The sequence below is a fragment of the Miniopterus schreibersii genome (genome assembly GCF_964146895.1).
Source record: "Miniopterus schreibersii genome assembly, chromosome: 12".
NCBI lineage: Eukaryota > Metazoa > Chordata > Mammalia > Chiroptera > Miniopteridae > Miniopterus > Miniopterus schreibersii.
Window position 1 is genome coordinate 51,246,185 of NC_138112.1, and position 23,592 is coordinate 51,269,776.

General features: G+C 37.1%; 1 protein-coding gene across 2 annotated transcripts in view; it reads left to right on the plus strand.

The window, feature by feature from the left end:
- Positions 1 to 23,592, plus strand: part of LUZP2 (leucine zipper protein 2) — a 253,367-nt gene that overhangs the window by 135,141 nt on the left and 94,634 nt on the right. The window contains exons 2-5 of one of the 2 annotated variants that reach the window (XM_081152920.1): positions 7,516 to 7,633; positions 11,169 to 11,239; positions 17,157 to 17,238; positions 21,610 to 21,672. In XM_081152920.1, coding sequence (XP_081009046.1) covers positions 7,516 to 7,633; positions 11,169 to 11,239; positions 17,157 to 17,238; positions 21,610 to 21,672 — 334 coding nt within the window. The remainder of the gene's footprint in view (positions 1 to 7,515; positions 7,634 to 11,168; positions 11,240 to 17,156; positions 17,239 to 21,609; positions 21,673 to 23,592) is intronic. The other variant, XM_081152921.1, reaches the window with a different exon arrangement.

Genomic DNA, 23,592 nt, shown 5'->3' on the forward strand with positions numbered 1-23,592 from the left:
TTATGAGACAAAGAGTGGGAATTCTGTGGGTCTAGGTCTGACTTTGTCACAGGCAGACAAGGGGGTCATCTGTGAGTTTTATATAAAGCATAAGAGAAGAATGCAGTAAGGCATTTCCCAGAACGTAAAAGTTTGGGGCAGGGGGTGGGGCACTTCTTACCTACTGATAATTTCCAGCAGCACAGGGCTCAGATACAGTTCAGCATTGTCAGTACAAAATGCTCTGCTACACAAACGTGGTAGAAGACAACATGCATCCAAGGATTTCAATTTTGTGATGAGAACATACACAAATAATTTACTATTAATACAATATAAAGCTTTGAAGAGAGATGAAGAATAGAGAAAACCTTGACAGGAAGATGAGGTGTGAGAAGACTAGTTGATGCACATGGAGGTTTTGTGTTGTGAAATCAAAAACAGTAAGACTATGTAGAGTGTGATAGTTTTGAAGGTCTTGGCTATTAGGAAGAATTTAATATATGACTACTCAGGAGATTTACTTTACTTTCAATTTCTATTAATTCATACGAATGAAAATAAACAAAAACAATCTTAAATATTTTCAAGAAATTCTTTTTGGTTGATAATTAACCAAATGCAAGACATGTAAGAGGGAAGAGATGAAACCTGAGCAAAGAAAACTGAAGGAGAGTAAAGATTGTTTCAAGTCAGAGGGAAGACGGCCTTGACCTTGACAGAGCCAAAGGAGCCGCTGATTCTTGGAACTATAAATTGACCCAAATAAAACTTTAAGTTTAGAAAGTCTAATTAGAAAGCAGTGCATTAAATGAATTAGAGAAGCAAAATTATTTTTTTAAATCAGTTAATATAGTGCTATAAATATTCAAATCATGAGGACTGGAACTAGGACAGTAAGACTAGGTAAAAATTGCAAATAGAACTGTTCAAATATTCAGAGCTGGAGAAGAGATGGGCTTCAACTTAATTATTGTCTTTGAAAGCTAAAGAAAATAATTTTAAAATGGCCCCCAAACTTTCATCTTTAGTTAAATGGACACATTTATTATCAAACCATGATGAGGCCAATGGAAAAACTGGAAAAAAAAAATGTCAAAAAAATTTGTTTTAAGGGACCAAGGGAACACGGTGGTAAAATATACATAGGGATGATCTCTAAGAAATGAATCCCAGGGTGCTACCCCAACAATTGGAGCTATATAACAGATCATTTTCAAATATGACCATAATCATTATCCTCTTTATGTACATGCTCAGTTACAATATGACTTTCAAGCTTCTTTCCATAAAGAAGTGAAGTGTATTTCTCTGCCTCTTGAATCTGGCCTATACCTGTGACTTATTTTGTGGCCGATACAATTTGGCAGATGTAATGCATCCTAATTCCAAGTCTAAGTCCCCAAAATACTCCTTTACTTTTGTTAATTCTGTTAGAACCCTGTTCAACTGGAATATGAATGAACCCAGGCTAGTTTGCTGGATGAAGAGAGACATATGGGCCAATTGCCTTCACTGTCAAACTCATAGCCACAGTAGCAGAGCCAGTAAATTGACCAGGAAATGATCACAGAAACAAGAGTAAGCCCGGCAAAGAGGAAAACTGCCCAGCTGAGCTCAGACCAAATTGCTGACACTCAGAATCATAAACTAAATGAATGACAATGAAATGGTGAAATTCCTAAAACTAATGTGCCTTACTAATATTGACACAAGGGCAGATAGGATGTCTGAATTGTTACATATCAAAACATTGGATCTATAAATAAATACCTTCCCAAAAAAGGACATTTCAGAACATACGACTTTACATGTTAATTCTATTCATTCAGAGAAAGGATATTACCAAACTTATACAAATTCTTTCAAGTAATAGGAAAAGAGGGAATACTTCCCAACTTGTCTCATGGGCAAGGCGTAGCCAAGATACCAAGCCTTATAAGCATATGATGAGAAAGGACACTTAGAAACGAATTCTCCTGTGAGAATAAATGTAAAATTCTAAACAAAATGTTAGCAAACTGAATGTCACAAAATTAGATATAATAAACAAAAGGATTGATTTCAGTAATAAAAGATTGATTTAATGTAAGCATTAATCAGTGTAATTCAGCACATTGATAGCATAAAAGAAAAAAATGTTCCTTATCATCTCGGTGAATGTGCTTATGAGGCAAGGTTTTGCTGAGATACTGCTACATTACAAATTACTCCAGAGCCCTACTGGCCTACAATAACAAGCATTATTTTTCAAACTCAGGTAAAGAGTTATTGGGGTGTTTCTGCTTGAGAGTATGAATGAAATTCAGGTTTGTTCTACATATTTTCTTTTGGAAGGAGCCTGAAGTTACAGTAGTTATTTGGGGGAATTTCTCCACATAGCCAATCGCAGGGGAGCAAGAGGCTAAGCAAAAGGAGACAGATGACATTTAAAGTCTCTGATGTGTCTTGTCCACCAACATTCCATTGGAGAGTCACATGACCAAGTGAATGGTGTGAGGATTTCTATTCTGCCTCCATTTGCACCATGACACATGGTACACATGCCACCTATGAATAAATAATAAGCAATAAGCAAACCAACGGGAAAAGGCAAGAGACATGAACAGGTGTTTTATAAAAGATGTGTAAATATCGTTTCTAAACTGCACACTGTATGCGTAACCAGTAAAATGCAAACTATATCTAAAATGAGATACTATTGCCCAGCTACTAGGGTGACTGAAAAGTTTTTAAAAATGCAATACTACTATTGATAAGAATGTGAAAGAATTGGAATTCTCCACCTCTCCTGCTCTACAACTGAATTGGAAAGTTCCTTAGCAGAACAGTTATTTACTAAAGTTGAACAAAGTCAAGTCCTATAATGGAGCAATTCCATTCTTACATATATAGCCAGCAGGCATGTATTTGTATATTAAGTACAACATGTGTAAAAAAGCATGGCTATCAACACTAGCTACATTACAGTATAATTACTCATTTCTATGTTAAGCAGTGGTAATAATCAAGCTATTTCTCTACACAGTGTGGAAGCGTTTCACAAATGTCATTTTGCATTAAACAAATAAAACACAGAAGACATATTCAGGGATTCAAACATAGGAAAATGATTATTAGGCAATATTAGTCAAAATATTGGTTATATTTGGGGAGGAAAGTAAAGGTAATAAATGGGTGAGGTCAAAGAAAAGCTTCTAAAGTGCTTTTTCTATTTGTAAATTTTTGTGTGTTTACTTTGTGATAGTTCATGAAGGATGCCCTTGGGATTGTGCTTTTTTTTTTTTTTTTTTTTTTGCATGAGTGTTATCACTAAATAAAATTTTTATTAAAAAAATGGCCTGAGGAAAAATGGTATCACCTGAAAATTGCAGCAAACATTTGCATATGTTTTACTCAGTGATGAAATATGATTAATTTGTGTATCTTAAAGCCATAGAAAGATAGAAGTTGGGTCCTCATTTTCCCTGTTCAGCATTGTTTGGGAGGTCTTAGCCAGTATTATTCACTTCCTACTTAAAAAACTGAAACAAATCAACTGAATAACTATAGCAACAAATAAGTTTGTTTAATAACATATCAGGATTCAAGATTGACTTAGTCAATAGCTTTAAAGGAAACCAGGAATATCCATGGAGATAATTGAATGTAAAAATCCTTCCACAGTAACAGCAATATGTCTAACAAGAAATGAGTAAGAACCCTGTGAAGTAACTGTGGAGCATTACTAAATCCCATAAAAGCACTAGAGCAATATCTGAGGCACTGAGTTTTCAATGAGAAGATGGCCTACTGTTGTCTGTTTTCCTAGATATAACTATAATAGGAATACAGTTTTCATGAATTTCCCGGTAGGACTTTTTATGAAATTGACAAGCTGATTCTAACATTTACTGAGGAGAAACAAATACAGAAAATGTACAGTAAAACTATAAATAAAAACACCAGGGGGCAAATCTAGGAAATATCAAAATGCAACATACAGCTTTAATAATTAAATCATGTTATGGCACTGTAACAAATTCATCAACAGGTAAGAACAGAGGATTCAAAATGTTCAGTAAAAATGAATGTGGCACATCAGGGAATTGTCATTTCAAAGTGAGTGAGGGAAAGATTGTCCCAATAGTGCCAGGGCCACTGGTTGACATTATCTAAATCATATTTTGTATCTTTTACTAAGTATATAAAATATATATTGGGGTGCAAGAAAACCTGATAAAATGCTAACCAGTGTTTCACATTGGCTATAAAAGGTTTCCCCTTTTATAAGGACCTTAAGTGATTGAGTCTAGAGTGGTGCTATTAACACTTCTGGCTATATTTTCTTGATAAATTATACCCTCTTCATGATTCTCAGTGTATTTACCAGAAAACAGAGGAATTTAAATTGGTTTCCTTTCCTCATGAAGTCATTCAAAAGCCAAATATGATAATGGAATTAAAAGATGATTATAAATAAAAAAGGTAATAATATTCATAACTTTATTAAATTAAACTAATAAATGGCAAATAAACCCAATACAGAAAACCTATATATAATTATATATAGATTTTGTGTGTGTGTGTATATATATATATATATATATATATATGAAAGAAGCAATCACAATTAGTTCTGTGATGGGTACAGTGAACTTTGCAATAAACTCCTAACCAGCTCAGTATGTTCTTGCAGAGCAATGGCTAAGACATTGGACACTGAAGACTGACCGATAGATTGCTTCCTCAGTAGAAATCTGTTCTTAGGAGCTACCATCCCGTGATTCAGTTTCTTCAGCTGTAAAATGTGGGGCTCTTCAGAGCTGTTCTGAAGATGAGAGTAAACGCACACATCTCCATCTTGCATGTAATACGCTGCCCATGGATGTTACCCAACGTGGTGACTTCTTATGGCCATTTAAGATAACTCTGGAGATGCGTTTATTGTCACATCCAGGAGAAATAAATTGGGGCATGAAATAAAGTTGTATGATTAGAGCTAGATGAAAATGAGCCTTACAATGCATTCATTGCTAGTGAGATGAAAGGAAACCTGGGGCATTAATAACTACCTGATTACTGGCTGATTACTGTTCATTAGTGAAAATCTCCAGACCAGGGAGACATATTAAAGTTCTTAGCAGTGGGGCATTCCAATTTCCTTCAGGCAAGAAGAATGGTAAGAGTGCTTGAGGCTTGCATTTAAAAAATGAGCAAAAGTAAGGAATTGTAATAGAAACGACTGTAGGTGACATACATTTATCATCACTAAGATCATTGGCAGACGCAGTTTCTTCTGCAGAAAGAGCACAAATTTATCAGGTTTATCAGTAATATAAATTTTATATATTTTTAAAATTAATTACCTATTATGGGTTCAAAGCTTTACTCCATTTAACACATAACAATCTGAGTGATAAAGAAATTAAAGATGAGAGAGTTTGAGCCATTTTCCTCCAAGTTTTAAATTTCAACTTGTCAACCCAATTTTCATTAAAAAACTGTTAATCCTATGACTTCTGGCTCATCAAAGGGCTGTGTCCAACAGTTGCCTAAGCCAGAAAATGGCATCATTAGTAACAAAAGCCCTCCCACTATTTCCCCATAGCACACACAAACAAAATATTTTTCTTTTATTATTTTATAAGTTTTTCAAAATGTGTCTTTATTGATTTCAGAGAGGAAGGGAGAGGGAGAGAGAGAGATAGAAACATCAATGATGAGAGAGTCATCCATCCATTGATCGGCTGCCTCCTGCACGCCCCCCACTGGGGATCGAGCCCGCAACCCGGGCCTGTGCCCTGACCGGGAATCGAACCTCAATATCCTGGATCCTAGGTCGATGCTCAACCACTGAGCCACGCCTGGCCGGGCCAGAGAAAATATTTTTAATTTATATATTATTGATTCAATTTTGCATGTTTTGCTGAAATCAATCCAAGCTTCCCTGTCTCCACTGTTTGTAATCTAATTTAGGCAGCCTCAGTCTTTTCCCTGGATTATTGCTGGGGTAACTTCGTTTCGCCAGTTCACTCCCCAGTTTTTAATAAGGAGAATATTGCCAAAACATAAATCAGACATTGTCACTCCCTGTAAAACACTTCAATTACTTCCGTTGGCTTTCAAAACAATGCACAAACTCCTAACCATTACTTAAGAGTCTTGCATAATTTTGCTTATGCTTTTCACACTCTCATTTCAAAGGCAAACCTCCTACTGCCTAATTAGGACTCCAAACCCTCTGACACTTATGTTTTATTTTTAAATTAGTAAGCTCATTTTCATTAGTATTTACACATGTTTTTCCCCTTAATATAGCTAATCTCGGGCTACTTATCTTTCAAGGAGCACCTTATGTATTTTATATTACTTTCTCCAGGAAGTTTTCCCTGGAATACCAGCTCTCCTCTGTGCTCCAATTAATCATTTTCACCTTCTGCAGTCACAGTTCTAAGCTGCACTGGCAATTATCTGTGTCCTTGTCTACATTCCCCCAGTATACACACACACACACACACACACACACACACACACACATATCACACACACAACTTGCTCATCCATTCCTTAAATAGAATTCTAGGGTAGTAGCTTAATCTCTCTGAACTCACTTTTTTTTTTTTTTTCAAAACAGGATTTACAATACCTGTCTTATCCTCTTGCAAAGATCATAAGAGAAAAATGGAAAAAGTATATATGTATATGTGTATAATACTGAGATAAGCAAGTTTGTTTGTTTTTTAAGTATGGTTTTATTGATTTCAGAGAGAGGAAGGGAGAGAGAGATAGAAACATCAATGATGAGCAAGTCATTGATCAGCTAGCTGCCTCCTGCACGCCCCCTACTGGTGGGTGGAGCCCGCAGCCCAGCATGTGCCCTGACCAGGAATTGAACCGTGACTTCCTTGTTCATAGGTTGACACTCAACCACTGAGCCACTCCAGCCAGGCTAAACAATTATTTTTTAATGGTAATTGATAATGAGTCTGTTCAAATTTCACTATATGTATTGACTGATTTTTGTAGATATTTTGCTTCTGCCGAGAGCTATTTAATAGCGATAGAAACTCTTAGACATGTTTGGAAAAGGTGCCTTTCAGTGCCTTCCTTGAAGCAAGGCCCCTACATTCTGTTCTTGCTCTACTCCCAAGGTTCCCCCCGCCCCCTATGTCAGAACTTGTCTATGTCTTTGAGATACATTGGTACAAATCATATCTCTGGCTGTAAAACTTCAAGGATCTTTAAAAAAATGTGCTGGTGTCATGAAAATATCTGTTTCCTGAGAGGAACCTGATAAAATATGCTGTGCATGTAGAAGATGAAAATATTATTCTGGAACCTCTCTGTAACCTGGATACTCCTCAATACAAAATGAAATCGTTGTTTTAAGACTGTTTGGTTTTCAATTTTCCCCTTTTGATGAAATAATACAAACAAAATATCCTAATAATTAAGGTTTCAGTTACTCTAGATTTTGCTTTAAATGCAAGGGTTTGTGGTTATGACTAAAGTGGAAGCATTGGGGGGATCTCACACCCTTTCTTTCTGTGTTAGACAGGACTACGAAGAGCTACAAAAGCAACTGAAGGAAGTCTTTAAGGAGCGAAGCACCATCCTCCGTCAGCTGACAAAAACATCAAGAGAGCTTGATGGAATTAAAGTCAACCTTCAGGTGAGAAGACAACTAACTTTCCCAGCAGCAGAGGATTGAGAGTCCTTTGATTTGTCTTAGTAAATTAACATGTAAAGTCCTTTTTTTTTAAACCAGTTTTGAATATGTTTCTAGGCTTGACCATGAAAGTGATTATTTATTATTATATGACCTTTGGAAATGTCATTCAAAATGCAGTCTGGGAATCTGGTTTGCAAATTTAGGAATGATAAAATTGTGTGCTTGGCAAATCCATCAATTTCTCATTGCTTCTAAGGTCAATTTGACCACTTTGTTTTTTTAATATTATGAAATGATGAAAAGTAATTATGATCAAGAGTTGAATAAATATAGTCATGTTCCCTAGAAAAGAATTTTAAATTCCACAAAGATGAACTCTGAAGATTAATAAACCCCTTACTACAGTGGGTAAATGCCTTAGAAAGGAGAATGTCATCTATGAAAATGTATTAACACTCAGTGAAATCTCAATTAAAAAAAAACAAGACAAGATGTATATATGAGAGGAAAAATTTTCTAAAATATGTGATAATGTATTTTAATATTTAAACATTGTATTTATTGAGTATATAATGTATATGTAAAACTTTGGCTATTTTATATAATTTAATTTTCATAATACATTTATGAGGTAGATACTATTAATGTGATTTTTCTTGTACATGGGGAATCGTGCCTTGAGAAGATCACTTGTTTTTGAATGTCACAAGGGAAGCCAGCAATTAAATGCAAGCAGTCTGGTTGCAGATCCTGTCCGTTAGTTATTGCACCAAACCATGTTTCAGAACCACATGGACTCACCATTGTCCTAAGCTTTCTATTCCCATGAGGATAAGGACAGTAATGATGATGATGATGATGATGACGACGACGATGATGATGGTAGTGGTGGTGGTGTCAGTAACCACTACAGCTTATGGAACATGGTCAAAGTATTGTGTTAGGAACTCTTTCTACAATTTTTATTTAATTTTCATATGACAACTATGCTATGTTTATTAGTAGTCTCATTTGGTAGGTGGAAAACACAGAGTTAGAGAATGGTTAATAAGCAACCACGAGCACGGAGGTAGTCAGTTGGCAGAACCCAATGCCCAAGCTCTTGTTCCAGAAGCTGTTACATCTTGAGAACATGAAAACAAGACCAAAACAAAATTAAACTAAAACAATAACAACAACAAAAACCACCCGCTTTCCAGTAAGTAGGACACAGAGACAGGTATCAGGATACCAGTGCAGGAATAACAGTGCTGTGGTGGAAACCTTCACAGAGCATTAGGGAAGCACCGACTAGCATGTAAAGGGGAAGTAAACTGATTTTCACAGGAATCTGGAACCAGAGCTGCACCTTATCATTAGGCAGAAGTCCACTAGTTATATGAGGCTGCAAAGAATAGTAGAGATACCTGCACCTCCTCAAGGCATGAAACACCTGGCACATTCAGAATGTTTTAAGCATACGGAGAAATGCCTATGAGTGGTCGATGTTTGCGGTCTTTCCAAGAAACTGTCTCTATATGCCAGTAGCCTAAGTGAAGGCATCTAATTACAATCTAGAAGATTGCTTGATAAAAATGTATAACTTCATGGAGTTACACTTTTGAAAGGGTAACAATCCTGCCACTAAATGTAGTTGCAGTTTTTAAGACGCCTTTTGTTTATTTTTTCTGTGCCAACCATTATGCAAGGTGGTTTTTTAAGTCTTATTAAACCCTCTTAACAACTTCTCTACAAAATTATACTCTCTGTGAAATCAGGAAACACGACTCCTGTAGGCCACAGGAATTGCCTGAAGTCATACATCTAATGAATGGTGATTCTAGGTTTCGAAATCATAGTGAAAATAGCCCAGTGTATGTATTTTTCCCCAATGAGACTTCATGAAGACAGGAGCTTTGAAAGTCTTGTTAATCTCTGCAATCATAGCATCTGAATGGGATGGCAATATAGATCAATCAATAAATATTACGTTGATTAGTTAGTAGTGTCCTTTAATGGACCAAGAATATTTTCCAAGAAGCATACTGTATTTCTTTGGATATTGCTGAGGAAGTAATAGTCAAGTGCAATCCAGCCCTTCTAGTTTGATTAGCTTTGCTGACACCCACCTGCATATCTACCATTTTCATTTCTGCGTCTCATGTTTGTTTGTTTTTTTAATCTTAATTTTCTTGATGAAAGTCCCCTGCCTTTTAAATCTTGGTTTCCTTCAGAATGTCCAGAGTACAGCAGATGGTCACTAAATGAATAAGCATATTTTTATTGTACTTTTCATCAAGTGCTTTTATACATCTATTATCCCCAGTGAGCTTCTCATTAACTGTCGACAGTAGGCTCTTCAAAATTCTCACTCCTGTTTCTGTGACCTACTCGAGGTCATATGACCATGATGCATTTTGAACTTTAAATCTCAGGATTGGTGACTTTTCCCCATACACTAATTCCTTGTCCTATTTTCTTGGTAATTGAATGTGAAGCTACTCTTTCCAAATAAGCAGAACTTCTTTCATTGGCTGCTTCCTAATAAAAGCTGCCACTTTAGGTAAGAAGTTTCTCACGTGAAGTTCAGCCCACCACATCCCTTGCAGAATATTTATCTGACTATATGAAAATTGTCTGTTTTCAGCATTAGATTGAAAAACCTGTGAAGGCAGACACCATGCCTTTGTACATGTTTTGCATAATTCAAGATAGATATTTGTTAAATAAATATTAAGTAAACAGAGTGTTTGCCATTCTTGCTATTGTCAGTTCCCTACCTGTCACAGCTTCTCTTCCTACAAACAATATTATTGCCCCTCAGTTTCAACTTTTAGTATCAAGAAAATAGGTTACCTTATTAAATAATTTACTGAGTATAAATAAGAAAGTTCTTAGGGAAGGCTTACTGGGGCAGATTTTCTAATGAGAAAGCTCAGTGAGCTTCTCTGTTTTAATTCATGGTCTGTGAATGCTGAATTTGCCAGAGTAAATAAACGTTAATGACTGAGGTGGTATTTTATTTCCTTAATAACCCTATCTGTACAGACCAGTTATAATTTTATATGGTTCTATTTCTCCTTTGTAGTCTAATACATTATTCATAAATAATAAATAGACAGGTCCAAATAGGTGAATGCTTTTTGGCAGCTTTGATTTTGAATTGCATTATCACTTCACTTATTCAGGGAGCCCGTGCATGGCCCCTTGTATTTCTAGAAAAAAAATTTGTGTTTCTAGAAACTATACCAGAGTTGGTTTAAAGTGCCTGCGGAGGACACAGGAAAACTTCAAACAAAGAGAAGATATATTTTATATTCACTTATTAAGAGACCTAGGTATTTGGAGAGCACGGTCCCCTGCATTGAACCTCTAAAGATTCAGACTCAGCTCATTGCCTTCACCCACTGTGCAGTACTTGCTCTGCTTGGTGGCGTACATTCCCGTGCGCATCCTCAGAACCGTGAAGACATCACGCCTCATCTGCACGTTCGAAGGAAAGTGAGCCTCCATTTATCTCTTGAATAAGACTTTCTTTCCCCCTTTTTCTTATTAGTCTTTGAAAAATGAAGAGAAATCTGCCAAAACTGATGTTCAGAAGCTTCTGGAAATAGGTCAGAAACAAAGGTAAGACTGTGCTTTCTTTTTATTTTTTCAGTCCCTTTTATCCATAGTGCTGAACTCTATTAAGAAACTTCACAAAAATAAGTTCATTCTAAATGTGTCAATTTATCTTCTTACTTTGATTGTATAAAAATCTCACTCAAATGCAGATTCTTATAAAGTAAATTTAGGGTGGGGTTTGAGATTCTACATTTCTAACAAATCCCCTGGTGATGGCGATACTAATGCTGCTTGCAGATCACAATTCCTGTGTTTAAGGATCTGTATTACCTTAGATGATGGCCTCTGATAAATCTGCCCATCAATAGATCCGATAACACTGATCTCACTGGGCCCATTTATACTAGTATCAAAACTCAATCATGGTGATAATGGTGAGGGTGGTGAGGAATGGGGTAATCTTATTAACAATATAAATAGAATTAATACAATGTAGTTAGTCTTGGTTTGTTTATTTTTGAAGGAAGTATATTATGAGATAGATTTCCTTGCAGTATAAAGGCTTTGAAATTGCTTCTCAAAGAGAAGGTATTTTAAGGCGGAAACAAGCGAGCATTATACATTTACTTGATGTTTTGCTGGATGCTTTATTTATATTTTCTTGTTTCACCCTCACAATTACCTTCTAAAGTAGATATTATTATACTCTCTTAACAGATAGGAAATTGCTGCTCAAAGTGATTAGATGAATTGCTAGAGTTGTTTATTGGAATTTGCTCTGTTGTGTCCTTACCCAATAGCCACACCCTCTCACTTTAGTTCACTGATCACAAAGCAAAAAGCTGTTAAAAAGTTTACACACTACACTATGTAGTCCCTTCTCACCATTTTGTATCTTCTCCACTGTCCTTGCCTCTAGATTTAGAAACCTCTCATTGGCATATATTTGGATTGAGTTAATGACATGTTAAAAAATATCAAAGCTATTGTCCTACATTGACTATTTTTATTATTAAAATAAAATTATTTATTCAGCATGAAAATCTTTTCAAATCCAATACTTAAAAGAGCTTATAAAAATATTGGTTTGAGTATGTTTCCAAAAGTATGTCATTTTGTTATTTTATTGATTTGAACTTAGCCATCTCTTAAAGCACCGGTGCTCAATATTAGGCAACTCTGTGGCTCGCTGAGTTAGTGTTGGAGAATAGTAAACAGCACTTTAAATAGACATAACTAGTCAGAATAGACCAAGAGACACTGAAAATGACTACTTTGGGTTCAGCATTCCACGGTGGTAGAACATAATAAACAAAACGATAGAAACGGAGTGATCTTAGCACAGCACATATGCAGTGCCACTGAGAGGGCTGCAGGGGCTATGGGACACAGCGCCAGTCAGGGAAGATCGGAAAATAAAGCCCTATACATAGACCGGGACAAAAACTTATAAAGATGGGAAGGAACCCCTTTTAGGTAGCTCCATGACAGAATGACACAAGTTTAAAAAGTCTTTTAGGGGGATTATTCTGCGTTGTTCAGGGTAAGAAGAAAGAGACGCAGAGCAGGTGGAGGAAAGCTGGCTTAGAGGAGAGGACAGGGAGGCCTCAGCGGTGAGGAGCGTGAGCGGAAGGGCACTCGGGCTGCCTTTCTTCACGGCAGGAGGGCACAGGTGAGGACACAGTTATGCATGCTGGTGATAAGAAAAAGCCTGTCTTTAGTTTGCTGACATGGTCATAAATTTTCTTTGGCCATTTCTACAGGACACATAAAGTACCCAGGTAAACCAGGAAAAATGTGACCAGGTTTATTAAGAGTTTCTTAATCATGATGCGCACGTTCGGTATGGTTTCCAAACTACCAGATGGTGGACCAAGTCTTTCAATGAAAGGCTTAAATGGAGCAGCTATTTTGGCATCGCAATTTCAAAGTTTTATCCAAAATTAGAAAACCTGTTCAAAATGTATAACTTGTATAATGTGCACAAAATCAGAATGAAAAACTCAGTAAATTCTAACAAGAGGTAATTTTTCAAAAGGGTATGACATTTTATATGTTAGTTTTTGTTGTTTCCTTAGAGATCTGTAACAATCATAGTTACCTGACTGTGAAGATGGCTATGTTTCTCATTCCAAAAAGAGATAGTAACAAAGAGTAAAAGAAAAATATGATCTTAGCATATAAAATATATTAACTGATTGCAAATTTAGAAATGTTATCTGAGTCTGAAAGAGTATAATGTGTTGTGGATATTGTTTGGCTATAATCCTGGTCTTCTGGGAGACTGGCCACCTGGCCCTTACCTGGAAAAGTGGTTCTTAGAAGTCATGTTTTTTTATGTGACTCTGACATCACTGGCTACAGTTAAATGCTTGAGAGGTGGCCACCAAAACAAAAATGAATCAATTAGAATTTTCCTCTTGTGATTATAACCAAGCGGCAGCTAATCAGTATCTCTGTGTATCTGAAACTAGGCTAGAGTAAAGTCAGAGGATATGGGGTGGCCATATATGACCATGTAGAGAGAGCAGAGAGTAACTTTCTGGCAAGAGATACAGAGAAAGGAGAGAGAGAGAGAGAGAGTGTGTGTGTGTGTGTGTGTGTGTGTGTGTGTGCCCACACGTGCATGTTTTTATGTGTGTATGAAGGCGGGAAGGAGGGACGGAGGGAGGGAGGGAGGGAGGGAGGGAGGGAGGGAGGGAGGGAGGGAGGGAGGGAGGGTAGGAAGGAGTGAGAGAGAGACTTTATGTTGACTCTTGAGTGCTACATTTTTAGAAATATTTAGACAGCCTAGATGATATTCATAGAAGAGTCTCCTAGTTGATGGAGAGATTTTTAAACCATACTTTATGAAAAGTGAGTGTGTGTAATCACACAAAGGAGGCTCTGGGGGACAGGGGAGTACCCTAAAGATTCTGAAAGACTGTGTTGAAGAAAAGGTAATATAAAACCTTTTATTCTGTCTGGTGGTTGGTGGGTGGAGATTCCTAGAAGGCAGTTTTGAACTCTGTATACTAAAGTATTTTACAATATAGCATTCTTTGAAAATGAAGACAATGCCTGGTGGTGTCAAGTTCTCCATCTGTGAGGTTTTTTATAATCCGAGCTGGTAATCACTTGAAAAAAAATGCCTTCTTGTGGAGTGATTGGGTATGTGTGTGTTTATATTTATAATTTAGGATGGAAGATGTATGAAACAGCTACCTTTTAAAATCCCTTGTAACCATGAAATTCCATGAGCAAGTCAGAAGTCAGCTTTCATAGGAGTATAAATTAGCAAGAAACGTGGGCCACCTAAAGCACAGGGGCAGCGAGAATGTGCAGAAATAAGCCTGGAAGGCAGAAGAAGAGATGGAAAGATTCAGAAGATTCAAAAAACCTACTTTTTCTGTCTGATAGCTTTCCTTGCCATGAAAATGTGCAGAATCCTCTAACTTCTTCAGTTTTTGTTAATAGGTTTTACAGTTTATTTTTGTCTTTCTGCCTACATTGCCGAGAGATGTCAGCATGCGGGAATTTTTGAATCTATACATGTACTCATTTTTATAAAATATGCAATCTTTTATAATTTAATTATAATAGAGATGTAGCATTTAAAAAATAAAAATTTAAAATCCAACATTTTAAAATCCAAAAATAATATTTAAATGATAATTATTATAACATTTTGCTATAACTTTCTATCAGTTGGGAATATTGACTGATATTCAATAAAAATATCAGTTGGACTGTATTTTTATTCAGTTCTTGTTGAAGATTTGAGTGTTAAGGGTAGGAGGTGACTACTTCGTTTTCTCTCTTTCTCTCTCTCTCTCTGTAGAATGACTCTAGAGTTTGAGCACATAGGCTCCAGATCACAATTCTACTACCTCTATGCATCAGTTTTCTGTCTTTAACATATCATAATTTGATGCAAAGCTTATGAATCCCTAGTACATTGTGAGCCTACAATATATGTAGATATTATTGCATATTATATTATATTCATTATATTATATTATTATATTATAATGTCACAAATGCTCTTTGTGGAAAATATCAGAAAAGATAATGGAAGCCCCAAATTTAAATATCCACATATGAAACAGTTCTGATAAAAATGAAACCTGTTTGAGGAATGGAAGCTGAGACTTAAAATCCACTTTAAGCTAAAACCATGTTATAAGCTGCACCCAAGCAAGCATAAATCATCTAAGAACCAATGTGACTATAATTATTTTATAACTTGTTTTGATTGTGTTTTGCTTTGACAAAGTCCAAATTGATTCTGACAATCATACAGATTCTCAATGACATTTCTGAAATTGAAATTGGGACCTAAGAGTTTCTAGAGTAAGAAATCTGGGCTCTGGCATGGTAGCTCAGATGGTTAGAGTCCTCCTAATACACCAAGGTTGCAGGTTCAATCCCTGGTCAGGGCACATACAAGAAGCAACCAATGAATGTATAACTAAGTGGAACGACAAATTGATGTTTCTCTGTCCCTTCCTCTCTCTCTCTAAAATCAATAAATTAAAAAAAATCTAGGGGCATCATGGAATCGCACTGGGTGAAAGCACAGCTGTGCGTGTGCAGGATGTGCTGGACAAAGAATGAGCTTAGGGACTCAGGGTGGTGCTGGTAGTTGTGGCAATAATCTCAAATTTATTAAGTGATTATATTCTAGGCATTATGCTAAGCATTTTGCTTGCCTTATGGCATCTAAATCTCACTACAAACCTATGAGGTAGTTCTCTTATTGTGCCCATTTTATAGATTTAAAAAATGACTCAGAGAGAGTGCTTTCCTATCCCTTAGTGTCTATATTGTGTTTATGCACCAAGGTTCCATTTATAGTCTTTTAGCACTAGATTGGGAATTTTAAATTAATTTGGTCACTGGTAAGATTAGAAAGGTTTCTGTTTCATTGTTGCTATTGTTTTGAATGAAGGAGTTTATTTCTCTAGCCAAAATTAACACACATACACTCACTCACTGACACACTAACCCTTACCTGAACTTTTTGACATGATAGCTTGGGTAATAAAATTAAGTCCTAGAAAGATAATATGACAGTCTTATACTTTACAAAGTGTTCTGCCCGGTATTTCCAGTACCCACCTGACACCATAGATAGTTATTTAATATTATTAACTATATTCCTTATGCTGTACTTTACATACCTGTGACTTTTTTCTAACTACCAATTTGTATTTCTCAATCCCTTCACCTCTTTCACCACTATTCCATACACCTAAAACTAATACAAAATAATATTGAATGTCAACTGTAATTGAAAAATACAATTAAAAAAAGATAACATGATTTTTCATAAATGATTAAATTCTAAAACCTTGAGAAGGATGCACATTTTTGGAAATATTTATATTTTTAACAAGTGGGCAGGGTCCATAGGTATTGGTGAGTTTGAGAAAAAGCATTCATATATATGCAGACAAGTATTTCTTCTGTTATCCCCAAAAAATAAGGCAGCCCTCAAGTTAGAAATGTCTTTCTCTGTTTTTATAAAAAGTCTCGGGCTTTATAAAGGATGTCTAAAGCACAATGCTTTAGAATTAATCAATTAGGAGCATCAAAAGGGAACAGTAATTTTATCTTATCAGCAGTCTGTGGTAACGTCTTCTTAACTAGCGGGTTCACACCTTGGCATGCTATCACTAAAATTAGCTTTTCAGCACTAATTATTATATTTATTTAACTGAGCATATTGTGCAGCTCACAGATGATTCACACAGTGGGATTCTCATAAGACACAATAGCAAGGCAATTTCCTTGAAATACAGCTTGCTTTCAATACTTGCATGGGAGAGAAAACCCTTTATTACCAGATTCCTGAGGCACACCCTGTATGCTCAACTGTGTCTCTATTCAATTCAAGTTGTTTCCTAAATGTACGTAGCGAAACCTCCTTCTATAATACACACAGGAAATAACAGAATTACATTATGCCTCTCTTTTGCTCTGTTCCCTACTAAACCAGAGAACAAATGAAGTCCCTCCAGGAGGCCCTGCAAAATCAACTTAAAGAGACATCTGAGAAGGCAGAAAAGCAACAGGCTACTGTAAGTGGGTTTCTTTTTTGTGTATTCTGATTTGGGGCTGGGGAATTGGTAATTTTTCCCCCCAAAATCACTATGGAACCTGAACCTGTTTAAAAATAAAGTATATTGGTTGAAAATTTGAGGTGCTGTAAGACCAACAGGAAACAAGTACCACTGAAAAGATAGTTTCTCACAGTTCTCGAGAGAGGAGGCCTGCCACATGTTCCTCATGAAACACCTGATGGCAAGCGAGAATGCGCGCTCGGGTGACACCAGCGCCATTACAGATAGGGATACTCACTGGAGGCTTTCACCACTCCGCTTCAAGTTTATGGCCTAACTTGCCGTGAGTGAGGCAAAATTAGTCTAAAGGCAAGAATTAGCTTCAAGCTTTGACTTTCACTAAGAATAAGGAATTAGGAGAGGAAACAAGCTGGTGGCGTTGGTAGTAGCTCCACGCGCCGCCTCCCGCAACCACATCAAAATCACAACTAAAATACAGAACCACCACACTGAGAACCACCACACTGACACCTGGCTGAACAGAAGCCCCACAACCAGGGAGCTGAAGAAGCACCGAGAGGGTAGGAGGGGCGGGGACATGGGCGGGTTGGGGCTGAATCCCAGAGATGGGGCCGCGGGCCCACACCTGGTGCATGGGGTAAACTGGGAGGGAATCTCAGTGGTGGGGGTTTCCCGGAGGAGGGAGGGGTCCCAGCCCCACAGCAGGACCCCAGCCCAGGGCGCCAGGGCCGGGAAGAGACGTCCCCACAGCTTCAGGCTGTGAAACCAGCAGGGACTGTCCCTGAGGGTGGCGGAGGCTGAGGAGCCCCAGCAGCTCCTCTCAAAGGGCCCGGCGCGGACTCACTCGGACGCTCCCTCTGAGCCCAGCGCCGGGCAGCAGCCTGAAAGGACCCGGGACACTCGGGGGGGGATTAACCTGCCTGAAGTCAGGGTGAGAGGCGGAGGGCGGCTTCCTCCCAGGCAGAAGAGCTGGCAGAGGCCATCACTCTGGTGGCCAGACCTCCCCGCACACAGCCGGCAGGCAGGCGCCATATTTGAGTCGCCAGCACCTGACTCACACCCTTGGCCCCGCCCCGTGATTCCCGGAGGCCCCGCCCCTCTCCACCTGCAAGCTCATTCAAGCTATTTCCAGGGGCTTTTCTGTGCAAGTGGCCTCTCCAGCCTCATGCTTAGGACTTTCCTAAAATCCCTCAAACAAGCAACAGCGTGCCCCATACACCTTGACAAGTGGCCCCAGGCCTGGCATTAGGGGCAGGCTGCATGGGCTCATAGCTTGGCCTCTCCTGGACACCTCCAAGCCCAACACAAGTAGCAGTCAACTATGGTTTGCTGTGTAGCTCATGCTGGGTGGCCCTGGGCAAGACACTGGTACAGGCTGACTTTGCACCTCCTGGGAGGCCTCAGAGACAGTGCACCTGGTGGTCAGACTCGACCACTCTGGATTACAACCCTACCACATCCACGAGTGACACACTCAAGGGGCGCACTTGCTGAACACCAAAGTTCCACTGAAATAAATCCTGCTCCATAGGGGTGTCTCCAGCACAGCAGCTCTTTGGCTCTAGTTGCAGCTGGTCCTCAGAGTCAGTTGGCCTGGGGGTCAATTCCTCCCAGTGATGCCAACAGCAACCAAGGCTCAACTACAACAGGTCAGAGCACACAGCCCACACAGAGGAGCACCTAGAAGGCCCAGCTCAGGTGAATGGGGAGGCTGAGCCACTGGACCCCACAGGACACCTACTACACAAAGCCACTCTACAAATTCCAGGAGACACAGCAGCTCTACCTAATACATAGAAACAAACACCTGGAAGCAGCCAAAATGCGGAGGTGAAAAAACATGTCACAAAGGAAAGAACAGAAGAAGTCTTTAGGAGAGGAAATAAATGAAATAGAACCAAGCAAGCTAACAGATACAGAGTTCAGAATTTTGTTTAATAGGATGCTCAACCATATTAGTAAGAGTATTACAAAAATAACTGAGAAAATCAATAACATAATGAAGTACCAATTTGAAATGAAAGCTACATAAACTGAAAGGAAGAATAATTTACAGAGAATCAACAGGAGGGTAGAGGACCCTAAGAATCAGATCAGCAATTTGGAGCTTGAGGAAACAAAAAACACTCAACCAGAAGAGCAAAAAGAAAAAAGAATCCAGAAATAAGAGAATAGTATATGGAGCCTGTGGAACAACTTCAAGCACCCAACATTCATATTATTGGAGTGCCAGAAGGAGAAGAAAGAGGGAACTGAGGTGGAAAGTGGGAAGAGATTAACCAAAGAAGTTATATGCATATAAGCATAACCCATGGACAGTCAATAATGGGGTGAAGGCCTGGGGAGGGGGTGGGAGTGAGTTGGAGGGGTCAATTGGGGGGCAAAAATGGGACACCTGTAATACTTTCAACAATAAAGATAAATTTAAAAATAAATAAATAAGGAATTACTATATGTTCTTTTATTCTTTATTCAAAGTAAGTAAATGGTATTTTTGTCTCTGAGAATTACTTCATGACTCTGCTATGAATCCTTTTTTTCCAAGGATGTTAAAACCTGCTACATTTCCATACCAATGGTTTCAAAATGCTAAAACTTTTTATTTATTTATTTATTTATTTATTCATTCATTCATTCATTCATTCATTCATTCATTCATTTATTTATTTTAAATATATTTTTATTGATTTCAGAGAGAGGAAAGGAGGTGGAGAGAGAGATATAGAAACATCAATGATGAGAGTCATTGATTGGCTGCAGCCCGCAACTCGGGCATGTGCCCTGACCAGGAATTGAACCCCGATCGCCTGGATCCTAGGTCGACACTCAACCCTGAGCCAAGCCCAGCCAGGCTAAAACTTTTTAAATATTATGAATATATTTTAGGTCCTGAATATTTGAGTATTGCCTTCTCAATTTTATCTGTCCCAGATTAACACTTAAACAATTATATTCTTGATACTGCAATATTTTCACTGTAATTTTAATTAAAGTTAGTTGTTAGTTACTGGTAACACACTGAATAGTATCAAAGTGTGAGGATTTGGGGCAAATAATGGTATCAGAGGAAAAGTAGAATATTCATATAAGCAAGATGGCTTTAAATAATTCATGACTTAAACTAAAGATAAATCTGTAACATATCAAAATTTGCTGGCCTGCATAAAGTGCTTGGGTAGATGTACTGTAAGCCTTGAAAGTTGTTTTTTTTTTCTTTTTTGTAATGCAATTGCAGGGCTTAACCTTGATTGCAAAGACCTCCACTGCACAGAAGCATTTATTTCAAAGATGGCTATCTCAGATAAACACATTGCCAGCCACAGATAGCCTGGCTGTCTCTCTCCCTGTTCCCCCACTTACATCCACTCTTTTGTTTTAGAAATCTTGGTTAATCTCCATAACTGACTGATAATTGTTTGGATTGCTTGTTTTTCTCTTCCCAGATTTGGCTGCCTGCTGCAAGGATAGCTAAACTTGTGAGACAGGTGCTTGTGAAAAGGAAAGAGGTTTATTTGAGAGGTTATCTTGAGAAGTTGGGGGACTCCTGTCCTAAAAAAAGCCCATCTTAATATCTCAATGCAGGCAGAGGTTTTTATAAGGAGGGAACAGGAAAGCAAAACAAAGAGATCAGTGGGAGGGGCTGTGTTTTGAGGTCTCTCTCCTGGACTAAAGGAAAGGAGAGCTGAAGGGAGCTTCCTCCCCTCCTTTTGGTGCTATGTCTCTTCAACCAGGAATTTGTAGATTTAAGTGGACACTTTCAGGTTTTCATGGCTGGTGCCAAGCAGCCCTTCTTCCCCAGAATGGGCTGCTCTAAGCTGTCAAAAAGCTAGATAAGAAGTGAAAACACAAGGCTTTATTTACGTATTCTAAGAAAACGGAGAGTTGGCTGTAGCCTTGACAGAATGCAAAATACACAACCGTTACCACTTAATTGAAATGTTAAATTATGGTTAAAGTTATTGCTGAGGGTGCCTTATAAATCATAATAATAACAACAAGGGCCAGTTCAGTCACTATAAAAAATCAAAACCTTCTTCTCTCTGAAATAAATAAATAATAAATAAATAAATAAATAAGATATAATGAAAATTGATGTTTAAACAGATAAGATCACATTCATAATGTACATGGATTCTCAATTAAAAAAATAACCTATTTCATGAGAGAAGGCTTTTTTTATATACTCAGTAGATATATGTATGAATTGAGCAATAAAAGTTTGGTTAATGAAAATTTTAAATCTTTGTTCTTTTTCAATATTTGTTGATAACATATTTATATTTAACCTCAATCATAATGAAAATAAATTAATAAAACCCACAAAAATGCATAAGAAATGTGTCTACATAATTTTCTATTCATTTTCAGATTAATTTTTTAAAGACTGAAGTGGAAAGAAAGAGCAAAATGATCCGAGATCTTCAAAATGAGGTAAGACATGTTTTAGGTAAATTGTATATAAATCAAAGAATATACAAAAACATATTCATTTGCCAGAATCTTTGGAGTATTGCTCGCATGCAGATTTATCCTTTAGTTATGTACTAATGGAGAGGAACTATAAAGTTAAGAATTTCGAAAAGTAGATAATCGCTACTTTTACATATATTTGATAATGTTATTAGTTAATACATCTCTAGTTCATCTTCCCTTCTAATTATATTTTTCTTGGAATATATTTAAAAATGTATTTTCATTTCATAAATTTGTCTACCAAATGTTATCACAGGCATGAAGAAAGTTAGCTAGAAATTGACTTCATGCTAAGAAGAACCTACCTAGAATAAAAAATGTATGTAAGAATTCTAGAATAATGTAGATTTGAACAAAATAATCTGTAACCACTTTTATTATAGCCTTTTAAATGTAAAGACCCTATAAAATGCTATCCACTTTTTTCTCTTTTGATTCTTTTTTTTTTATATATATCTTTATTGATTTCGGAGAGAGGAAAGGAGAGGGAGAGAGAGAGAGAGAAACATCAATGATGAGAAAGTCATTGATCAAGCCCACAGACCAGGCATGTGCCCTGACCGGGAATCGAACCCCGATTGCCTGGATCCTAGGTCGACGCTCAACCACTGAGCCATGCCCACACCCGGCCGGGCTGGGTTCTTTTGATTCTTTGTCTATTTGGTTGTACAACTACTTTATTTTTAAAATTTTTACCATTGTTTCTCTATTTCCATCTCTTTAATTAGTCTTTTTCTTGAATGCAAGCAGTTATTTAGGACTATTAAACCAAGGCTAATTAATGGTACATCTTTCTTGATCAATCCCACTAATTATGGTTTATTTTTAATCTCAAATCAATCACTTTAACCTTTACTAGTTTCTCTTTCTTTCGTACCTTCTCTTCTTCCTTCCTTTCTTTAATTTTTTTGAGTCATTTAAAAACGGTATTTCTAAATGGTCTCCACCTGATGTCAGTGTTAAGAAATAGACTTTACAAATGGCTTGATGTCAACATTCAGCAGTAGCGCACTGTTACATTGAAATGGTTTATCAGATGTGGGAGAAAGGAAAGCAAGAAAATGTTAAATGGTTTTCTAATGGGCTACTGTGTTTACATGTCTTTCTACTGATTTTTCTCCTGAGTCTTCTTAAAAAGTGTGATAGGGTGGACTTGATAATGTTTTCCCTAAAACCTAAATCTTTGTTGATTTTCTGTTTATAGTGGGAAATGTCAGCAGGTCAGTTACCAGAATACTAGGCGTACTGGACAATTTCCTGTTCACTGGCGTTCAGTGAAAGCTCAGTGAAAGGGCTAGATTACTCAAGGGAAAAACTTTCCGCAGATCATTTAAGACAAGGCGAACATTTCAAACAATGTCAAAGACAGGACTAAAGTAGGGGGAAAAAAAGTACATTTGCACATACACACTCACATAAAACATGAACCTAGTTTTATGATAATGAGAAGATTATGGGTTAATTTAAATCTCGATGTCTCATCAATTAGCTTTTAATCTTAGATAAGTTTTAAAAACTAATATGCAGCTAAAGAGGAGGCACTTTCAAAATCAAACAGTAATTTATTTGTAACAAATACATATGAGGACAAACAAAATATTTTGATTCTGAGGGACATTTTATGGTATAATATTAATTTTCTAAGTGTGTAGGGTAGAATAATTCTAAAAGAAATACAATTCTACAAAAGTCATGTCTAATAAATGTAAGTTTTGTAATGAAATTTACTACTTCTCACTTTCATAATATTGAAAATATGTAAGATAAAAATTGATAACCAGGAAAAGGTTTTATTTTCTTAATAAAAAGAAAAACCTAATGGTGAGCATATCCCATCAACTGAATGGTGAATATATATCATCTGCTTTTAATTTGATT